We start from the raw sequence: 22,448 nt of genomic DNA on the forward strand, positions 1-22,448 counted from the left end.
AGAGAAACAGACAAGTCTTTCTTTCTGTTTCATATCTTCCTATGGAGTAAAACAGCTCTGACATTTTCAATCCAGATATGTTGTAAAATCCCCTCAGCTGTTAGTCCGCAAGAATGTACAGATACGATGTATTGCCACATGACTTCCAGCAAATCAGGAATCCTATCCTGCAACTCTTGTTACTGCACATAGTTCTTACTCACACCATTGATTTCAGTGGACCAGTCACATGACTAAATGTTACAGTAAAGGGCCCAATATTTGTATTGCTTAGCTGGAATTCATTGTTCCTTCTGAGAGAATCCTTGTTCAGTTTTCTATCCGTTGATTTTTATTGATAAATAGGCTTTTATAACTTCTACTGGGAAACACAGCATAAACCTATCGGAACCTACAGAAATTCTGGGATTGGGGGTCAAATTAGAAAACACCCACGATTTCTCTCTTGGAATCCCATCATTTTGCCAGCGCCATTTTCAAACTGCTGTCAGGCAGCATGGAGGGCACACTGCCGAATGCTGCAATCCTGACAGTCATTAATACAAACTGGATAATGCAGTTGCACTGACAGATGGATTTGAGTCAGCAGCTTCAGATGCCGCAGCAATACAGCAACAGGTGGAGGAGGAGCAGGAGGAAGAAATGGAGCGGTTAGTTCTGCAGGGCATTTATCTAGAGCAGCTTCACTTGGTGGAGTGCCACTTCTGGATTTGATCAACTAGCACTGACTGGTGGGACAGGATAGTGAGGTAGCATTGGGATGATCAGCAGTGGCTGCGGAATTTCAAGATGCAGAAGACTTCTTGCCTATTTGGTTGATCGAAATGGTAGTCCCAGTATGGTTTGTTTCCCATCGTTTGCAGAGCAGTGCTGGCATGGGATGCTGCGCTTGATGTTCATAACAAATGGTGCTCCATCACAGCTATTTGCCTTGGCATTGTCTTCCTCAAGTCCCTTTCCTGGGTCACATGCTCCATTTTGAGCTTTCTGAGTGCTCCAGGAAACCATCCTTCTACACTTCTGCCTTTGTGGACTTCCCTTGGGATGCAGTCACTAGGTCCTGGAACATTTCCTCTGTTATCATCTTTTTTTCCCTTTGGAGTTTAGTCAGCCTCTCAGTGACTTATAAGCCACCCGTGTGCATGGACAGAGGCATTGCAAGTTCCAAGGGAAATCAGAAAAAGCACAAACAATTATTGTCCCCATTCCAGCAACAATAAACTGTTGCTTTTCTCACAAATTGAAATGCTATTTCCATCTTCTCTTTGCACTCTGGGGCTTGCTTTGAGAGGTTAAGACATTTTGAAAATTACAACCCTCTTGTATAAGAACCTTATGAAAATGTTGGTCTGAGGGTGATATTGGCTGCTTTAGATGGTGGGGGGTTGTGTGATGGGTGCGGGGGTGTGTGTGTGTGGTGGTTTTAGGTGAATGGGATATGTGGAATGGTTGGGTGTAGGCCTTTAGGTTTTAAGTGTGGGGGGGCTTGTTTGGATGGAGGACAGTCGGGGACAGGTTTCAGAGTGGTAGCCATGTTAGTCTGTATCAGTCGGGGACAGGTTAGCTATTGCATGTGCTCTTCTGCAGGCTGTCCTTACATTGGAGGATGTTACCCTGAGGCAAGCTTGGAGGAGACACAGAAGGGAAGATCAGAAGCACTGCTCTTTACCAGGATGCTGTTGCCACAGCTGGTGCAGAAATGGAAGGGAAATGGTAGCTGAATGAGCAGTCCCAAGAGAGCAGCAGTGACATGCAATGTGCATGCCAAAATAGAGCACTATCCTCGCCTTAAGTTTTCTTTTATGACACCCACAGATCAGCATAAAGTGCACTGAAACACACAAAAAGAGTATTGTTCAATAATTGTTTCAGGTAGCCAGGAATGCCTAATAATGGCTACAAATATATGCATTTTGAAATGTCTGTAAAGCCTGTTTGGGGCAACTTACCTCTTCAAATCTCAAGTTAGCTAAAAGATGGGGGCTTTATAAAAGAGTAAGTCAATTTTTTCTATTGCTTTTTTCTTTATCTGTTCCTACCATACACAGGACTGCCATGCAGTACGTTTGATTTATTTTAAACTCCTTGGTGCTGGTGTATCACTGACAGATCCCGGTCGTCGTCAGGCAGGATCGAACCAGGGACCTCTGGAGCTTAGTGCATGAGGGTCTACCGCATGAGCTGAAAGCTAACTGCCTCTTAGCTAAGGCTGTAGAGCACGAGCACTGTCTCTCCCCCCACACTTTCTCTTCCTCTTCTTCTTCTCTTCCTCTTCCTCTCCTCGCAGATGGGACAGAACACCACACCCAGGAGATGTGTGGGTTACATCAGCATCATGAGTAAGGGGCAGGAGGTTGGCAAGGGATGGGGCAGGGGGGAGCGAGCGAGCAGGAAGCAAAGTGGGAAGCACGGTTTGGAGGTAGCTAATGTGGTCAGTGGTTGTGGGATATGATACTGCAGGGAAATAAAGTTTTATAGCTTTAAATCTCCGGCATGGATGCCATTTTCAGCACATTGTGGTGGAAAGGCATTACAAGTCAATCAAATGGAGAGAGTCTTCTAGCTCTGCCCAGCATGGTGGTTGTTGATGAACTGGAGAGTCAATTGCTTGTCCACCTTTTGATTTGTTATGAAATATGTTCAAGAGGCCAAAAACCAATGTCAGTCAGGTTTATTGCTGTAAGCCAATAATAACATAGTATGGAAAATGTATATGATACAATCTCGGGGAAGCTGTGTCATGCAGCACAGTTGCATTCACTGTACATAGCAGGTGTGCTCCCAAAATTCACATTTCAGCTGCTATTATTTAGATGATGATTTTGCAAGTTACATATCTCTTTACACATCACTAACATGCAGCCGATCAGTTTGTTCCAGTTCCCTAACGCGTTCTGTTCCTTCCTTATCTTTGTTTTGGATACTAGCATTCCAGGTACTGGTCCACAAAGGGACTTTCCTAGCTTCTACTAAGACATAAAACCAAATGTATCTTAGTTGCGATAAATTTTCTGTCTGCTTAAGCCAAATGCTTATTTCAGCAGATGCAAGGAGTTATGGGATACTTGGCATAAATGAACAGGATTATGGTATAAGCCAGTTTAGGCTATATCACTGTTACAATATTTGTGCTTTATGTTATTGTTGCTTAATATGTATGTATATATTATTCACCCTATATATATGTTTGCATGTATCATCCACCACATATACATAGGGTGGATAATACATATTATTAATATGATATATATGTTAGCTGGCATATATTAGTTAACAATGGTGAACAACCAGCACTCGGAAATCCCCCTATACGTTGTATTTCACATAATATCAGAGCACTCCACTGCAGCATTTTCAGGCTGGTTGCTGGTACTGCTCTCTTCCACAGCAGTTTGTCCGGTTGTTTGCATGGGATTCTTGTGTAACCTCTGAGACTGCTAGATCATACAGTTCTTGCTTTCTAGAAAAATCTCCTCCTGGTGGGGATCCCTTACGTGGTGCCAAGGGTACTTGCCATGTTGTCTGGAGTGCTTTATGGAAAACTCATTCTCATATCATTCTTGGGGGCAGTAGTAGCATCATTTGCAAAAATGAAGTCCAGTTTGTCATGTTATGGGTAAGATAATGGGAGCATTATTGAGGGTCTTGTTCTGGTCCTGTGCCTTCAATTACTCCTCCCAGGGCTCCTTTGCTTTCACTCAACCCTGGTACCAGCTCTGGTAATGCCGCCTTTTCATCATTTGCTCAGATGATGTCCTGTAGATGTCTGCATTCCAGTGACTCTTCTCAAGATGGGACAGGACATACATCTTTCCAAAGAGTGCAGTCCAGTCCACACAGCAGCTTGGTGGGTGGGGGTGCGTGGCTGCTATGATGATACGTGAACTCACCACTACCTCGTATCAAGGAGAGCACTTGAGGCTGAGTGTTTGCATTTCAATGGAGAGGTTACATTTTGTCAAGGTGACCCCTGGACAGAGGCGAAAGTAAGTTGGTACAGGCCGGCATGGTGTACCGGTAAGAAAGTGGCCGCTGGTACGGGCCGCTGACCAGGGGGGTGCAAAAGGGGAAGCTGCCCGCAGCGGCCAGAGCCCCGGGCCTTTAAATCGCCGCCAGAGCCCAGGGCAGCACGGGCCAGGCAGCACTGAAGGGCTGGCTGGGGGAGTTCGCCCCAGCCCCGCCCCTTCCACCCAAGGCTCTGCCCCTTCCAGGGGCCCAGAGCCACCCCCCCTACCTTGCCCAGGAGCCCAGCCGCCCTGCGTACCAGTAAGTCCTTTAAGTTACTTTCACCCCTGCCCCGGAGCTGTGGAGAGAACAGATACACAGAAAAAGCTGATGCAGGAGTGAAGCTTTACAGTGGAGGATAACAATGGGAGGCCTGACAGAAGCAGAAATCCTAAAGGGAACAAGCTCACTGTGATGGGCAGTTACTCCTGTTCCCCGGGGGATCGTTTACTGTGGCCTAAAATGCAAAATACCTCACTTTAAAAGGTGTGGGAATGCAAGGCACTATAAACTACAGTTACACTGCTGTAACGTCCCCATGTAGACAAGACCTTATGGTCTGCCATCCTGTTATAACGATCCTTTCTCTCTGCTTCATCAAGCAGTGTCCCATCCCCCATAAAGCATTCCAAGTGCCTTGCATTTACTGCTCAGCAATATTCCATCGTCACCACTCACTAACAAAAAGTAGCTTCATGTGCTTGAATGATCCTGGTTGCAAAGACTGCGGTTAAAATCTTGTCTGGCTCATTGAGTTGCCTCTGTGCCAGGCCATTGTTGAGTGTTTTTAAGAAACCTCACCCCTGTTGTGTCAAACAGTGGGCCACCCCACACAAAACATATTATTTCTGGTGTGAAAATTCCAGCCTGCAGGTGAGCTTGAAATTAACTTGAGTGAGTATCCATGTAAGTAAAACTCAATCGCTTCATTGTTTGGTGGGGGAGGAGGGGAGGGCAAGAGAGGTCTGTGGAGCTGAAACCGATTTCCTCTCTAAACTGATGCATTTTGAACTCATTAGTCACTCCGTTCTTCATATGGATGGTGTCAGCATCTGTGAAATAGAATCCCCAATCTTGAGCGTGGCTGTTGTATTGGAGTGAAACAATTTGGTTCAGTTTATTTGCAATTGGAGTAGAAGCTACTTCGCATTCTGTGTGAGTAGGCTAGACTCTTGCTGCAGTGTATGTATATTCTACTGCACATCAAGTATTGCAGTACATAAAAGAAGGCATCTCTGAGGTGGCATAAAGAAAAGTATCTGATGTCTTAGCAATTGGGTACTAAGGATTTCCATTTCATATGCTCTCAAAAGTTGCAAAAACATTTTACTTTCAGTGTGACTCCTGTATTGTGAGGCTACGTAGCTAGGCAACCCACGAAGAGAAACTGTACTGATGCTGCAGTGAGGTTTAGATATACTGCACATATCAGTAGAAATGTCTTCATAATAAAAACAGCCAAAGCAAAATTTGATCAAACTTGCTCCGCATGAGAAGGGGTGTTTCAAATAGCACCTGTCACTGTGGTATCCTATTACTGCTCCAAATTTAGGAACACAAAAGCCCAGACCTAAAAACTCTTCCCTTTTTCTCTTCCTTTGAAGCCGGGGAATGTGACTTTTTGTTTAAAGGCCTTTTTTTCTTAAAAGCGTTCAATCTGGGGAAGGCTATATTGAAAATATTGTTTTACACCTTGATCTGAAAACAGTCAAACATAGGCTCAGTCTCATGTCTTCTGGCCAGGAGTTCCAAAGCTGGGGTTCCTGCCAGAGAAAATGATCTTTTCCCAGTACCTGGTAGTCTACCCCGCTGCATTGTCTCAGTGGAGAGATGAGGTAGAAGGTTCACGAAGGGCAAGACATATAATTAGGTTCCAATCCATTTAGTGCCCCAATATGTCCCCTCCCTCCCTTAAACCTCATGAAATGGGGAGGAGTTTGGTAGGCTGCTACTACATTGACTTCTGTTGGTCAAGTTGGAGAGGAAATTTGTATTCTGTTGGCTGGTTAGGAAAGGAGCTTCTACAGTTTAGGCCCAACAGGGGACTTCGTCTGGCTGGCAGTAATGGTGTCCTGTCAAGTAGTAGTGATTCTCAGTCAGAAAGGCATGAAAAGGATAATGAGAAATATAGCAGTTGCCAGTATGGATGTAAAACTACATAAGGGCAACCAAGTGGATGATTGTCTGCATCCTTGTAGGTGCAAAAGAGCATAAGGATGGTGAAAAGAAGAGTTGGAGGGGAAGGGCATACATAGTATTTACCACTTTGTCAGCCTATTATATTTAGTTTTGATAGTTGGATTTTACTTCACTGGCGTACTACCCTGGTGCCATTTCAACCTGCACCAACTAATAGTCTAAGAAGGTTTAGTTGGCAACTAAACAGAGAAATCCCCAAAGTTTAATTACACATTTTGGTTTTCACTTTCTGTAGATGGTGTGAGAATGTTATACTGCACATCCTTCATTATCTTAGTAGAAACAGTACAGTCATATCTTGAACTTCCTGCTAGTTAAGTGCCTAAGGGCAGGAACTTGTTCAGCAGGACACCTATTTTTGTACAGTAAATAAGCCCAGTAGGGCATCTAAATAGTTGTCAGTACTGACAGGTTTTGTGATTCATTTTTTTTTAAATGAAGGCATCAGTGATGTAATTGCAAACTCATCTCTGCTCCATTCCTCCTCCTTTATAACTAACATTTCCTGCCTCTTTGCTCTATTCCTTCATTTGTTCTGCGTGCACAGGCAGCAAGTGAAGTGCTGGGTACTAAGAATTCTGTCACGTTTCACTCCGAATCCCACAGCGTGCTCACAACACACTGAAAGATGATGGGCAATATGAAGATCTACACTTGTGAAAGGAGAAGTAAGAAACCAGGGTAGGCTGAGAACAAGGGGAGAGACAGCTGGGAACGGGTGGGGAAAAAATAGAGATAAAAGAACTGTGAGTGAAGGAAGAGGAGAGAGGTGGAGAAAGGCAATAAAGAAGTCAGAAAGGAGTGTTGAAGAAGTGGGTGAAAGATGAGTCCACAGTGTACGGGACTATGTAAGGCTGGGGGGACACAGGAATGCAGATTAGAACAATGAGCTGTCTCCTGCAGTGGTTTCTGAGCTCTGATTACGTGCTTATATAGTTAAACACAAAATAACCGTATTTGCTTAACAATTCAAAAAGAGAGAAGAGCAAGGAGTGGGTGGAGGTTTGATGGCTTTTTGGTTTAGTAATGGTATTTAGAGCCTGTTGCCAGCTCAAATCTAGCAGTTTGATAGTTTTAACAATCTAGCAGCTGTTTACCTGTGTGGAATGAGTTGATGAGACAGGGCCAGAGAGAACCTGAGAAAGGCAGGGCGAAAAAATAAATAAACCATGGGATAAGAGAAGCTCCTTCTCCAATCTCAATAGTACGAAAAGCAGTGTAATCATTCTGTTCTACAGAGCTCTGTAGATAGCAAATGAGATTAGGGAAAGAAAGCCTGACAACCATTGCATGATATATGAATTAATCAGGAGCCTGGGATTTTACAAAGGGATGTTCTGAACAACCTGCACCCAGCCCCCTGCTTTCAGATTTTATAGATGTAATTATCCCAAATAATATGACTAGTCGGGGCATATTTCAATCATAGGTTAAAATCTGAATTTTAACTGTTCTTAAACTGTTTACACTTAGCTTGTTCTTATACCGCTATTCATTTGAGTCACGCAACTTATGCCTTATTTATATGCAGTAACTCCTCACTTAAAGTTGTCCCGGTTAACATTGTTTCATTGTTACGTTGCTGATCAATTAGGGAACATGCTCGTTTAAAGTTGTGCAATGCTCCCTTCTAACGTCGTTTGGCAGCCGCCTGCTTTGTTCACTGCTTGCAGGAAGAGCAGCCCATTGCAGCTAGCTGGTCGGGGCTTGGAACCAGGGTGGACCGGCAGCCCCTCTATCAGCTCCCCCTATCAGCTCTCCGCTCCCCTAAGTTCCCTGTGCAGCAGCTGCCCAGCAGGCTATCAATTGCCGGGCAGTTCAGCTGTCCCTCCCCCCACTGCCATGTGCTGCTCCTGCCCTCTGCCGTAGAGCTGCTCCCAGAGACTCCTGCTTACTGTGCAGGGGGGGAAGGGGAAGGGCTAATGTCAGGGTGTCCCCCTCTCCCCTGCTCCTGCACCCCGCTTACTCCTCCTCCATATAGAGCAGGGAGGGGACATGGACGGAGAGAGACATAGAGAGCTTGGGGCAGCAGCTGCTGTCTCAACTTCCTGATCCACTTAAAAAGACAATGCACTTAAGAGTGGGTCAGCTTATTTAAAGGGGCAGTGTGCATTTCTCTCTCTCTCCCACACACAAGGTGTGTGTCTGTCTCTGTCTGTTATGTTGTCTTCCCTCCCTCCTGTTCATGCTGCCTTGTGTGAGAGGCTACATTAACAACAATGTGTTAACCCTTGAGGGCTCAGCCGAGTGCTAGTTCATCATTTAGCAGCAAGACATTCCCTGGGAAATATCTCTCCCTCTTCCACCCTTTAACTTCACCACCTCAACCAAGCTTCACAATCATCATTGCTGTGAACAGCATTAAATTGTTTGTTTAAAACATATACTGTGTGTATATCTATATAATATATAGTTTTTTGTCTGGTGAAAAAAAATTCCTGGAACCTAACCTCCTCCCCCCCCCATTTACATTAATTCTTATGGGGAAATTGGATTAGTGTAACATCATTTCGCTTAAAGTCACATTTTTCAGGAACAGAACTACAACGTTAAGCAAGGAGCTACTGTACTTCATATACTTTAGACTAACTGTTATCTGGGAACTTCACTCTCTAACCCATGGGACGCATGTTGGAATAAATGTCTTCCTTGCCTCATGAGTCTGCTACAGTCTCCAGGGAGTCCTTAATCAGGGTGGCATTTCAATGGCCACACCCACCACAAGGGGCCACTGTCAGTGATCCTCCTTCCCTGGGCTGCAAGAGTCATTCTCCTTTCTCCAGCAGGACTTGAGGGAATGAGTTCTGAGTGTTCCCTGCTGCAGGGCTTTAATGGCGAAGCTATGCAGCAGGGAACTCTTCTGTCTCCAGTGGTCACCTAAGTATCTGGATGCACACCCAGTATCACCCACACTTCTGCTCTGCAGTAAGTTATTCAAGGCCTTTTTGAAAAGAGGTCACAGGTTCAGTGGAATTTTAAATGGTTTGTGCGGGGGAGGTTGTTGGGTTTTTTTTAGAAAGTAAGTAAGTTTGGGATTTACCTGATAGTGACAATATCTCCATAAGGAAATGTTTAATGTCATCAAAGTTCTACTTCTGGGTCCTAATGGTTTTGTTAAACTTTACAGTTGACACAATCCATGATCAATATGTTAAAGTAGACCTGGACCTTTGGATAACACTCTGTCCGTAGCCTAGATGGGGGGTGAAAACATGGTTTTGTCAAAAGGAAAAAGAAGCTACTGTATAAACCATGCAATTTACAAGGATCTGGGTTTCGAATTATACAACTTAGACTGGACTTTAGTCAAGGAGTTCTTGCCTTGCTTCTGCTTCTCAGTAATTAATGCACTAAGGAACTGACCTTGGCATAGTTCATCCGGATGAGAAATGAGCTGTGTTTTGGACATGGGTTCTTAAAACATGGTAAGAGCTTATCCCGGTATAAGATGATAATTCTTGTAATGGAGGTCTAGTGACTAAGGAGGGTGTTTGTCACTTCACTTCTTTGCCAAGTCGAGGTCAAAGAAATTGCTGTGTTGCCTGAAATGTAAGCACCTTCATTCATATGCTTCATGTGTTATAATTTTCTGGACCAGTTGTGACGTTACCAGAGAAGAGGGGTCTGAATCAAAAATGTCAGTCAGATATGGAGCTGGGGTAAAATTTTCAAAAGTGAATTAGGCACGTAGGGACCTTGTTGACTTTCAGTAAGACTTAGACTTTGAAGTGCCCAAGTCACCTTTGAAAATGTAAACTAGGTTCCTAAGTCACCTAGATGCTTTTGAAAATTTTACTCCTGGACTTCTCCAAAGTTCAGTGGGTGTTTTGCTCCAGGGTTTAGATTTAGGCCTTTTTGATTTGGTCAGTTAAAACCATGCTGTACAGGATAAACAATAATGTTCCTTCTATACCTAGTTTGCTGAGATTTTAGATGTTAAGATATGAGATTCTGGGACAGGCATAAAATGCATCCTCCTTTTTGCTCTATAGGAGCAATAACCCTGTCCTTTCCTCAGAAAGATGGCCCGTTAGTTCACAAAAGCAGTATTCTCCATTTCATATTTGTATTGCATTAAGACTTCGCTACTTTTTAATAAAGTCATATTCCTTGCCTGTGTGTCCAATATTACCAGTTTACGCTATATTCTAGTGCTTTGGGAATTTCATATTCCAAGCCACTTACTGTACTATAAGTAAGAACTTCCACAGAAGCTCTGCTGGTGCCAGGTATGCTAAGATGATATTGCATTATGCTGATTTACTGTGGAGGCTGAGATTAATTTGATCTATTCAGGTAGCCTAGGGAGGTTGTGGAATCTCTTTCATTGAAAATTTTTAAGAATAGGTTAAAGAAACATCGTTAGGCATGATCTAGGTGTGCTTAATCTCCCCTCAGCAAAGTGGGATGGATTAGATGACCCCTTGAGTTCCCTTCCAGATTCAATGATTCTTGCATTGATTTTACTGCAAATGCTTTCATGGGAAAGAACATGCTTTGGGGAAATTAGTGACTAAGTAACTCCCGCTTTACTGGATGTTTTCTAAGCATTTTGCTGAGACATTTCAGTAACTATGGGTGCCATCTTGTCCCATTGATTTCAGGTTGATACTCATATGGGTATAAGAGTCTGCTACCTTGGGAATTTTAAGTTTTAATTGAAACACCCCAAATTTTCAGCTGAAAACTAAACACTTTTTGGCTGAAACCCCAAAACGTTCAGTTTTGAGATTTAAAGTCTACATTTTCTTTGGAAAATTTAGGCAAAAATTATTTTTTTCCACTCTCATGTATATTTTCCTCCAAAAAACAAAACTTCCAACCAACTTGAGTGTTAATGTTACCAGCTGTTTCAAGAAAAACCAAGAATCCTGAGCTTGACAAGTAAAATTAGATTAATTTCACCCTTAGGAATAAAAGCTATGAAATAGATTACAAGGTGGTTTCACTGTGTGTAAGTCGAGGCAGAATTTTACCTCCCTGAATTTTGATATCTAGATATCAGTAATCTACCATACTAGTATTTCTTCGAAATCTAAATGTAATACTTTGGACAGCAGGAAACAAACTAAAATAAAAGCAATTTGAAGCATGCAAGATTATTTTCAAATGCTTCTCTTTTTTTCATAATCATTTTATTTCATTTTTTTTTTTTGACAGATGATGATAATGAAGAGGAGACTGAGATAAATGAGGATACAGGTGTGTGAACATGTTTGTCAAAAACATACTTCTGCAAATTATAAAAGAGTTTGAGAAACAGCTTAAAATTAATCACATGACCATGGTGAACCTTGTTACTAGGTTCTATAGTCGTCATCCATTGTAGCCCACTGGTTTGTAATTATGTTTCTTATTAACAACTAGTTTGAACATGAATGGGAAATAATTAGGATTCCACAGTTTAGTTATTTTACTAAGGTGTGACTGCAGAGCAACCCTGGGGGACTTGCATTTGCACATTTCCAGTCACTGATTCTGTGTGTTTGTGTGTGTGCGTGTGTGTAGTCATTGACTGTGTGTGTGTGTGTGTGTGTGTGTGTGTGAGAGAGAGAGAGAGAGAGAGAGAGAGATACTTCTGAGTTGTCAGGACACATTTATTGTATTTGGGCCTTCTGAGTTTATTTCATGTATGAATAATTATTGTTCTCTGCCTAGTGCATTGGATGGAACTTTTATAGATACTAATATGTATGGTATTGTGTCGGATGTACAAAATATACATGTGCAAAAGCACACAGTGGCCGTTAAAAATTCAGCACTTGCTGACAGGTATCATACTGTTGTATTTTTGATACCATGATTGTTTGATACCATGGGGGGAGGGATAGCTCAGTGGTTTGAGCATTGGCCTGCTAAACCCAGGGTTATGAGTTCAATCCTTGAGGGGGCCATTTGGGGATCTAGGGCAAAATCAGTACTTGGTCCTGCTAGTGAAGGCAGGGGGCTGGACTCAATGACCTTTCAAGGTCCCTTCCAGCTCTAGGAGATGGGATATCTCCATTAATTATTATTATTCTATTCTAACCTCTCCAAAAAACTGTGATATCTCCAATTTCACTTTTTATTGGAACCAGTGCATATGTATGTATGTTAGCTATATTGTTTAGATTTGGGGAGGATTTTTCATTTATAAATATGTACATTAAATTAATTTTTAAAAGTATCTAATAGTAGAAATTAAAAATAACTTTTCCACTTTATAGCCAGAATAAGACTCTTAGTATCAGTTCTTTTGTCTTGCTTCTTTTGTAACCCCATTAAATTAAATGAAGTTACCACATGGGTTGCATACATTGCAAATCACCATATATCTGCTCCTGTGTGGATTTCAAGCAAATAAGATCACTGCTTCTCTCACAGGGTGCTGATGGGGTACCACATATTCAGCACCATATGTTGCTTGGTGCCCTATCACTGAATTATATTTCGAGAATCAGATGTTGGATGTGCCATTAGTACTTGTGTGGCCAAAGTTTAGTATCCTTCATATATCCTTTAGCAGTAGAGAGCGATGCCATTTTGACCCATTAGTGTAAGAAGTTAATATTAGTAAGGGACATTTGCATAAATGTCATAAGCAGATGAGTTCTGCATTAAGGGGAGAGCTCTGTTTATGGTAATTTAGTCACCAGGCTGAAGAGTATCTGCTCTTAAATGCTTTGTGGGAAAAGTTGATTAATCTGTGCTTAAATAAGGTTGCAACGGCTATTTGCCACTTTCAGTCGCTAATGAATAATCATTTTTCATTCCACTTGACTTCGTGAGGTCATGACTCCTGCAGACAGAATCAGTAGCTGAAGCCAATATTGATGATCCTGAACTGCTGAGCCATTCAGATCTAATCTGTACTCAAAGCTCATCTTTGGGTTGTTTCTCTAATGTTTCAGCCTTTAAAACTTCTGGGATTCCTGGAGCGTGCAATAGCAGGCCATCTCATGTGGGCTCTTTCAATCTGGAGACTCAGTTCTAATTAAAGACAGTTGCTAAGGCTAATAGAAAAAGTTCAGATCCTCACTTAGGGCCTGATCTGGTGTCCATTGAAGTCAGTGGACATATTCCCACCGACTTCAGTGGACACCAAATCAGGCCTTTGGAGCAGCTGCAGGACTCAGCCATAAGTAAGGAATAGCAGATGGTCAAATGTGTAGTTTATGGGGAGATGAACATGCTGAGAGTGTATTCTCTGTCTTATGTCTCCACCACCCAGGAGTGTGCATATCTTATTACATTTAGAAACTCTGTTCTTCATAATTTTCTTTTTAAGTAAACAGGGGGGATGTTTTAATTGCATGTGTCTCAGATGATCTCCAGTGGTATCTGCTGATAACGCTGTATTAAGCGTAACTGGCACTGATGAGCATTACTGTGAGTTATGACACTGGAGAAGAGTATCTCCAGTAAGTTAGAAAACAATATTTTTATTTAAAAATTACCCTATTCTTAAAGGAGACACTCAAAATCAGCCCTCTAATGGCATTTAATTAGTATTTTTTAGATGATCGGTTTATTTTTCAGGATGCAGCATTTTGTAACAGTTGGTAGCATACTGTTATGTTCAACTCAGAGTGCTCTGATGTTATCATATTTCATACAGTCTGCTGTTAGAATGGCTGAGTCAAAAGGGCAGCTAGAGTAAACGCTTTTGCAGATTTTCGCCATTCAGTATCTGATACGTCCTTTATCTGAGAATTATATCTTGCACTGGCAGAGGGAAAGACTAAATGATCAGATAGATTTTGTCCATCTTTAACTGACGTGATTTAATACTGCAGTGCCATAAGGCTTATCATTTTATACCACATTAATGAAACATTATTGTAAATCTTCACTTTTGGATTACCTGGCTTTTGTATATGTTTTCTGACATATAGGAAGGGAAACATACCTGTAATGCTACCAGTTATGCTCAATGATGGCATATGCAAATTATGCAGCCATATGCTATTATGGGAAGCATAGTTCTGTAAATACATATTCCAGCACTGTAACATAAGGTTTGTTCCCCAGAGCCAAAGTTAATTTCCTTAGTATTTGGGGTGGGGGGAACAAAAACACACAAACAAGTCTCCCCCGGCATTCAATTTCCAAAACCTCTTTAGACCCATAAGTGTCCTGCTCTCCTTCAGCTGTGAAAATCTTCCCAACCTAACCACACCCCTGCTCTAGCTACCAAAGCAATTGGACCTTATTTCAGTGATAAGCCCCTTGCCTGCCATGTTTCCTGTCAACCCTTCTGTTACATACCCAAAGTAAGTGTCCTACCAGTTATCCCATCTCTCCACCAAGGGTCCAACCTGCTTAGTCCCACCCAGCATCAGAAACCTTCCCTACCCAATATTCCCCACTCACACGAACTTTGAAACCTTTCTGTAAACTATCTCACCTGAACATCAACTATCAGATTGCACATTCTAATATATACATGTGCATATGTCAGGGCACTTCATCTTAGATGGGAACTTTTTCTCTGACTGAGAGGAAAATGCCAGGCACTTGTCACTGAGCAGGATTTGTGAATGTTTTGGGAGCTGGGAATGGCCTCCCTGAAGTGGCATATTGGCCTTGTGGGTTTGACCCAGGGAGAATAGCCGTTCCCCAAATATTATTGTGCGTAAATACCTTTTTGCATGAATGCTCACAAATAATAAAGGGTACAAAAGTGGTTAAATTGACCAGCCATTCAAAACTCAAATAAATGGTTGTAAGCACTGTTTTTTGCCATTCTTGACCAGCTCTGTTCATGATATGTGGTATGTCTCTGCAGAACTGAAAGGATTAAGATTTATTTCTTGGCCATAACACAAATACACATTTTTGAAGCTTACAAAAATCCTGTTCTGTCTTTGGAGTGAGGGAAAATCTACTTGTCTGGTAAAAAGCAATGAAATTGTATATGAAATAGTATTCTCCTGAGATGGTTCCTCCACATCCTTTTTGTGAGCATTTTAAGATTCTTTCAGTAATGGAGAAACGCTGTTCCTTTGGCAATAGTAACTGTTCTAACTTCTTCCAGTGCAAGCTCCCTCATCCCCTCACCCCCATCTTACTGCAGTCAATTAAGACATTAGATATATTTTCTGATGTATTCAGAGACTCTAGGAAGACCTAACCATGTTATACATGGATACTTAACACTAAAACTTGATTGGCATTTGATTTTTGAGACTAGAGGAAGCCTCACAGATCGATTAGATGATAACTTCATCTTCAGAGGGGAGAATGGTGATTGAAATATTCATATTGATTTGGTCTCCTAGAGTGAAGCATTGCCAAGCCAAAAAGGGAAAACAGCAGCTATCATATGGGGGCATTAGAACCAGACAGGCCCCGCATCAATACAGTTCATTATAAATACTCTTTTTTTTTTTAAAGGAATGGCAGAGGGGCAGCAATCAATCTTTAAAATCTGACTACTTCTATCCTTCGTACTAATCACATGTGTTGAACATGGCCATTGCTTCTGACTGACTCTAGGTAGACTGAATAGCTGAGCCGTTTTTTCTCCCTAATATTTATTCCCTGTGGTTGAGTTTGCATGTCCACCAGCCAAGGAAGAGAGAAGTTGATTTTAGCACTCCAAGGATCTTAATTTCATATCTTCTTTTCAAAATCTAGCATTAAAATTTCCAATTTAATTGATCACATCTGCTGGCAGGAAACACAGTCTTCTGTCAAGTGGTTAACCTTTAGAAATGAAACGTCCAGTTCCTGAGATCAAGCAAATCTGGGGATGTTTTCATACTGCAGTAAATTGATGAATACAAGAGTCCCTTACAATGGGAAGATATAGAAACAATCACCAATTTGAGGTTTTGTTGAATTAACTATTAGTGTTAATTCCCTAGAATTGTGTTTAATATAGGTCTTCATTTTAGAATGTTTCCAAGCATTATGGGCTTCTACTGCCTGTAACTTACAGTCGGACTCAGAATTTGGTGAGTCTTATTGCCACATTTAAGTATGGTATGCTGCAGAAAGAACAATGTCCCAGCTAAGCAGGTGGAGAGAGTTCTCCCCTTCCCCAGGCTTCTTGGTGAGGCCAAGGGCTTGGTGAGGGTCAAGTGGGACTGTAAACACCCAGCCAAATCTTGGCTACTGCTCAGAGGTAGCAAATCCTATTCCCAAATCCTGACTAATGAGTAGAGAAGTGCAAGCTTTTCCCCACAACCTGGCTTCTTGCAGTTTGGAGGTTTGTTCTCTTACTCCCATGGTGCATGTGGCTAAATAGATTGAACTTCTTGAGTCTATCACTATCAGACTCTGAACTCTTTCCAATTTATCAACATCCTTAAATCGTGGGCACCAGAACTGGACACAGTATTCCAGCAGTGGTTGCACCAGTGCCAAATATAGAGGTAAAATACCTCTCTGCTCCTACTCAAGATTCCCTTGTTTATGCATCCCAGGATCTCATCAGCCCTTTTGGCCACAGCATCTCACTGGGAGTTTATGTTCAGCTGATTATCCACCATCCCACCCAAAAATCTTTTCAGAGTCACTGCTTCCAAGGATAGGGTCCCCCAGCCTATAAGTTAGTAGAGTAAGCTGGAGAGACTTGATGCATTTATTCACGTAGAGCTACGCTACTGGTAAGGTGAAATTAGGTTGAGAGTGCACATGTATTAATAGTTTCTAAAAAGTCTCCTTTTTTCTACTAACAAGTCTCACTAACAATCAGTTTACACTTTCGGGTCTATCTCTGCAAGGAAAAGAACTTGAAACTTACTTGTTTTTTGTTTTGTTTTTAAAGCAACAGTGTAGGGGCCAGTTTTTCAATAGAAATCAGCACCCAACAGCTCCCATTAGGCACCTAAATGAAATGGCCAGATTCCCAAAAGGGCTCAGCACCTCCGGAGAACAACATGAGCTGCTGGGTGCTGACCCCTTTTTGAAAATCTAGTCATTTCATTTAGTTGCATAAATGGGACCTGAACTCTTAAGACCATCCAGCACCATTTATGGGTGCTGAGTACTCTTAAAAGTCTGACCCTTGGTCTCCAGCAGTCATTTGGTGCACTACCTTAAGATCGTCAGACATGACAAGCCATTCTGGATACGTCTACACAGCAATTAAGCCCGTGTGGATGGCCCAGCTCAGCTGACTCAGGCTTGCAGGGCTGTAAAATTGCTGTATAGACATTCGGGATTCAGCTGGAGCCTAAACGTCCTACCCAGCAATTTTACAGCCCTGCGAGCCCGAGTCCCCCAAGCCCAAGACAGCTGACCCAGGCCAGTCACAGCTGTGCCATGTGTCTTTTATTCCACTGTTAGACATACCCTCAGCTGTTAATATACCAAGTCTTCACAATTTTTGAAGCTTAATCAACTAATTTTAAGTCCTCTGCCCACTAGCTCTCAACTACTATAAGCAGGGCCGCCGAGAGCAGGTTCGGGCCCCGGTGGAAAAAAATTTTTCGGGCCCCCCAGCAAGGGTGGACCAGCTAAACAGGGCAGATGAGGGGAGAGGGAGCCGGGCCCTGGGCCCCCTTCCGGACCGCCGGGCCCCGGTAATTTGTACCAGCTTCCCCCCCGCTCTCGTCGGCCCTGACTATAAGTGAGTCCAGCAAACCAAATTTAATCTCTTCCCTTCTTGCTGTTGTATTACGGAAAAGTGGGAAGAAAAAAATTGGAAGACTTCTTCAACTCTGAACCTTCTTATTTGAAGGAAAGCTCTCTTCATTAACTTCAAACTTGGTATCAAACTTCTACCTCTGCCTCACATCCATACTGCCAATTTTTAGGTCAATATTCCTTTGTTAGTGGATTTTGGCAATGAATGCAAAACTGGGCTGCTAACAGAAATTCTTCTTCTTGAACATATTGCTCTGCTAGTCCATAACACAGTACGATGCACATTGCTTAAAAACAGCTACACATTAAAATATTATTAAATGTTACAGATCTGAAGACAGTGAGAGTGCGAAGGCATGAATCATTTAAATATGAGCTTTATTCAAGGTTGAGCTCTCAAAGTTCAGTTTGAACCCACACACCCCCATTATGGCTCCTAATACAGCATATTAGGCGGTGCTGAATCTTCCAAATGCAAGTGTGGGCATAATGCGTTGAAAGGAATGCTGAGATAAAATATACTTATTGCCACAATCGCCTGCATATTAATATTTCATAAAATAATATTACTCAGAAATAATATATTTTGTGCTTGCAGAGGGATTGGAACAAAAAGCCCAGTCACCATCTCCCATGAAGTGCAAAGTAAAGAAATCTGAGAACCTGAAGGATGATAATGAGGGTAGGTGGCATTAAAGATTTTATTCATTGATCTTCATTTTTAAATTATGCAGTATACAGTACTTTCATTTTAAAATATCCCTACCATCTATATTGGCTGTGCATGTGTGGTTTTTTTCCTTGCTAATATAATTTTGGCTCTAGGTCATGGGAATGCAGTTCTAATACAGGTGTGTTTTATGACAATGTAGATTCAAAATTAAAAATGCTGTTTTCCCGTAGTGCTCTACTTGTTACTGTTCCTGTAATATGGGAAATTATGATTGTCTGTACTTGTGATATGCTCTGACATTGTGTAACTCATGATGCCAAAAGTAATATACAGTGTCCTTGTAATAGGGTCCTCGATGGACTGGGAAGCCTAGTGGTTAGCATGCACTCCATCATGGGGCAGTGGTAGGGGATCCCAGGCCCGCCCACACCCTGGTCCCTTGGAAGGTTGGCAGCGTTAGATCTGAGGAGTGGGGTTCCCACTGAGTTACCATCCCTGGCTCACTTCCTACCATGGCTTCTCTTTGCTTCTGATCCCAGATGGGGGTGGGGGAGAGGAAGAGGAAGCCAGTCAGTCAGCCCCATCTGGGTTCAGTCCTGGTACTTCAGGGAGGCGTCTCTAGCCCCATTTGGCAAGAGCCTTCCGGGTAGGTCTGTACTCCTCTCCAGCCTTCTGAACTGTGTTGCTCCCTTTTCAACCCTGTCTCCAGTTGGAGCATGCTCTCCAGGGTTGGAGGGGTGGGGTTATCTGGACCCAGTACTGTCCTTTAACCCCTTCCATCCCAGTGTGGGGCTTGTGTACCCCATCACAGTTCTGTTGGGTTCACTGTTCAGATAAGTGCGCTGTTTACCAAAATATTTCCTTTTCCTTTCTGGAAGAGAATTTAGTATATATATGTACACATTAATCATGCAGATAAAGCCCCATTTCAGAAAAGCCCTTATGTTAGTGATTAACTCCATCCCTATTCAGGGAAGCACTTAACAAAAAGTTTAACTCTAAGCAAATACTTATGTTCTTTCTTGAGAAGGATTGTGTTCCTGAACTGAAGCCTATAGGGGGAAGGTAGTCCATGTGCGCAGAGGTACCAGAATCTATGGTGCTGAAGTGATGCCATTCTAATATTGGATCAAAGTGCAATAATTTTAGGTGGACTGACATCTCATTCACAGAGTTTCCCTTTGAAGACCTTCATCCCATAAAGATTCAAAGATTTGTAGTCTAATAGATTTTCATATTGTAGATTTTCATGTTGTTTTGGGATGTGCTCCTCAGAAGAATGTTTACTTGTTATTGAGTGCCCTCATGATGAGATAATTAATATGGGGAGCCTTAATCCTTTATTTCCATGATAGTTTCTTATCACAGGATCCCTTTGGCCCAATGTTCCCAAGATGACATGTTTCACTCTCCACCTAACCCAATTACTAAATGATCTTCATCACTCTGACTTAGTGCTGCGAGGAGTGTTCCTAAAGTACCCTGGCTGGGGTGTATAGCATGAATCATAAAGCCCAGAAAGATGATAACATCCTTCACTTTAAGTAACTGCCAGTAACATGCTGTCACTGACATCCTGACATGGTTGTTAGTGGCAAGTACTTAAAGCAATGGATGTCATCACCTTGGAGGTGTGGAGGGATCTAAGAAATCTTTTCCTAACTGGCCTTCTTTCTCATTAACCATATAATAATGCACTGAGGCCACCTAAAAATGCAGTAGCAATTTCATGTCTTGAGGAGAGAACTTTCACAATGGCAAAATAAATGCATCCATTTGGATACAGGCTGACTGCTTTGGAAGATCATAGAAAATTGAAGCTTGATGTCATTTTCCCTAATGAGGATAAACAATAATATATATTACCGTATATTTTTGCTTGGGAAGTGACTAGAACTTAGCATTGTATGAGAGAGAAAAATAAAGAAAAAAGTTGGATGTTGTAAACTCCTGTTTTTCCCTTTCATTGGAAAGAGAGATGATAATATTCCTTTAACTGCTTTTGTGCTGTACCAGATGAGACCTTCCAGTTTTACTATTCTTGTCAATGTTTCTTCATGACCTACAGTTCACTTTGTGGAATACAAATAAATGCATTGGAAGAGTGAAGTAAATAGCATGGCAGGAGAATGATTACGTTACCCTGGAACTGTAGAATGTCTGGGCTCCTTGAATTTGATGCTGTTCCGTGGATTTTGCTGATGCAGAATTGAGGCCTGTAACACATAATCACTGCTGCAAAATTTAATCTATTTGGTGATGGAATTCTCTTTTCCTTAGGCAGAAATCAAGTTGTAATGCATAAGGGCTGAAAGTCTAAATTTATACTCAAGAGTCCTTGTGATGGAAAAAAGTAATTAAAGCATCCACAGAAGGGGAAGGGCAGAGTGGGAGAGAGAGACTCTGGATCCGGTTTCTATAGAATTACCTTTGCCTCAGTTTAAAAGAGATGTCAAATAGTTTAGGCCCCTGATACTGAATTCCTACAAACTTGCGAAGTGGCCAGATTGTAATGTAACACCCTGTGAGCCATTGCAATGTAAGAAACTAGGGTTTGCACACATTTGTCTGAGAACAGAGTTTAGCCATAAACTAATGATCTAATTACTACCTAGTATGTTGTTTCTAATTAATTAAAAGAAATCTTATGGCAAGGCTTGCAGATGAACAAAGCTGTGAATACGTGGCATGATCCAGGATTGTGCATATGCATAGCTCTGTTTATATACTGCACACTCATTAGAGGGAAAATATTATTTCCCCCAAGCTGGCATCACCAATAATAATAATGAACCATAGAAACCACAAGAAGAGTCTATGTAAATTTCAAGTTCTGTAGGATTTTGTCCTGTACTAACAGTGCCCATTTAAAATAAAGGTGGGAATATGTAGCGAGGCCAAGGTTTACTCTTTTAACAGCCTACTGACTCTACCCTCAGTGCATGTCCCCAGATGGCAATCTGTAATACTGATCCACTGAGCTCAGTAATATTTTTCTACAACGTGCCCAGCTGCTTCACGGATTTGAGATAGTGTAGTAGTACCTTTTCAATACATCTAAAATCTCTCCAGAAGATCATGGAAAACTGATTCCTGTATTGTTACCCCCTCTGCAATGAAGGAATGTCAAATCAATGGCTGTTTTAGGGGGGTTGTTTTCTAGTAAGCTAAAATATGCATTTGGCATGCTAATGAAAGTAATTTTATACTGGTTTCAGAGTAGCAACCATGTTAGTCTGTATCCACAAAAAGAACAGGAGTACTTGTGGCACCTTAGAGACTAACAAATTTATTTGAGCATAAGCTTTCGTGGGCTACAGCCCACTTCATCGGATGTACTGAACCTCTAAAGTATTAATGGTCTCTCTTTTTATGCTACTAAAAGTATTGTTTTATATATTCAAACCATTGAGAGAGAAGCAAGTGTGAACTGCATAGCAGATTTTTCTACCAGCCATTTATTGCATTGTGTACGTGTTATAATTTAGGGTAGATAGAACATTATTTGGGAGTTCAGGAATAGATGGGGCACTCTTTACTCTTGAACTCCCTGAAGTATTTTAACTATTGCATTTGCAAATGTCCTGTTTATATTGTATATATAATTTTTTTTTTTTTACAATTGCACTGAGGGGTAAAATCAGCCAGTCGTCATTTTTACCTTAGCATCACTCAAACGCACTCAGAGATTGGCAGTCTGAAAAAAATTGAAGTATGAAAAACAAGTTTGCCACTACAAAAAGTGGTATTTCCTATCTTGGTGGCTTGATAAATGTAAGATTTTTAAAGTAACATTGTAGACAACCAAGATAATGAAAATCAAAATTCCCCCAAAGATATGTGAGTCTTTTTGCTTTATTTATGTTTTTGGAATTAACTAAATCTTAAAGATATGCCTATCCAAAGCTATAGGTACGCTTTGCCTCCATTAAAAACACAATGCAAAAATAAATACATAGGTAAAATAACAGCAAATGAAACAGATCTATCATGAATC

The 22,448-nt window shown here is 41.6% G+C and overlaps 1 protein-coding gene across 3 annotated transcripts in view; it reads left to right on the forward strand.

Moving 5' to 3' along the window:
- MACROD2 (mono-ADP ribosylhydrolase 2) overlaps positions 1-22,448 on the forward strand; it is a 1,284,297-nt gene that overhangs the window by 1,181,791 nt on the left and 80,058 nt on the right. For all 3 annotated transcript variants that reach the window (XM_054021788.1, XM_054021790.1, XM_054021789.1), the window contains exons 10-11: positions 11,365-11,406; positions 18,377-18,460. In XM_054021788.1, coding sequence (XP_053877763.1) covers positions 11,365-11,406; positions 18,377-18,460 — 126 coding nt within the window. The remainder of the gene's footprint in view (positions 1-11,364; positions 11,407-18,376; positions 18,461-22,448) is intronic.

The sequence above is a fragment of the Malaclemys terrapin genome, chromosome 3 (genome assembly GCF_027887155.1).
Source record: "Malaclemys terrapin pileata isolate rMalTer1 chromosome 3, rMalTer1.hap1, whole genome shotgun sequence".
NCBI lineage: Eukaryota > Metazoa > Chordata > Testudines > Emydidae > Malaclemys > Malaclemys terrapin.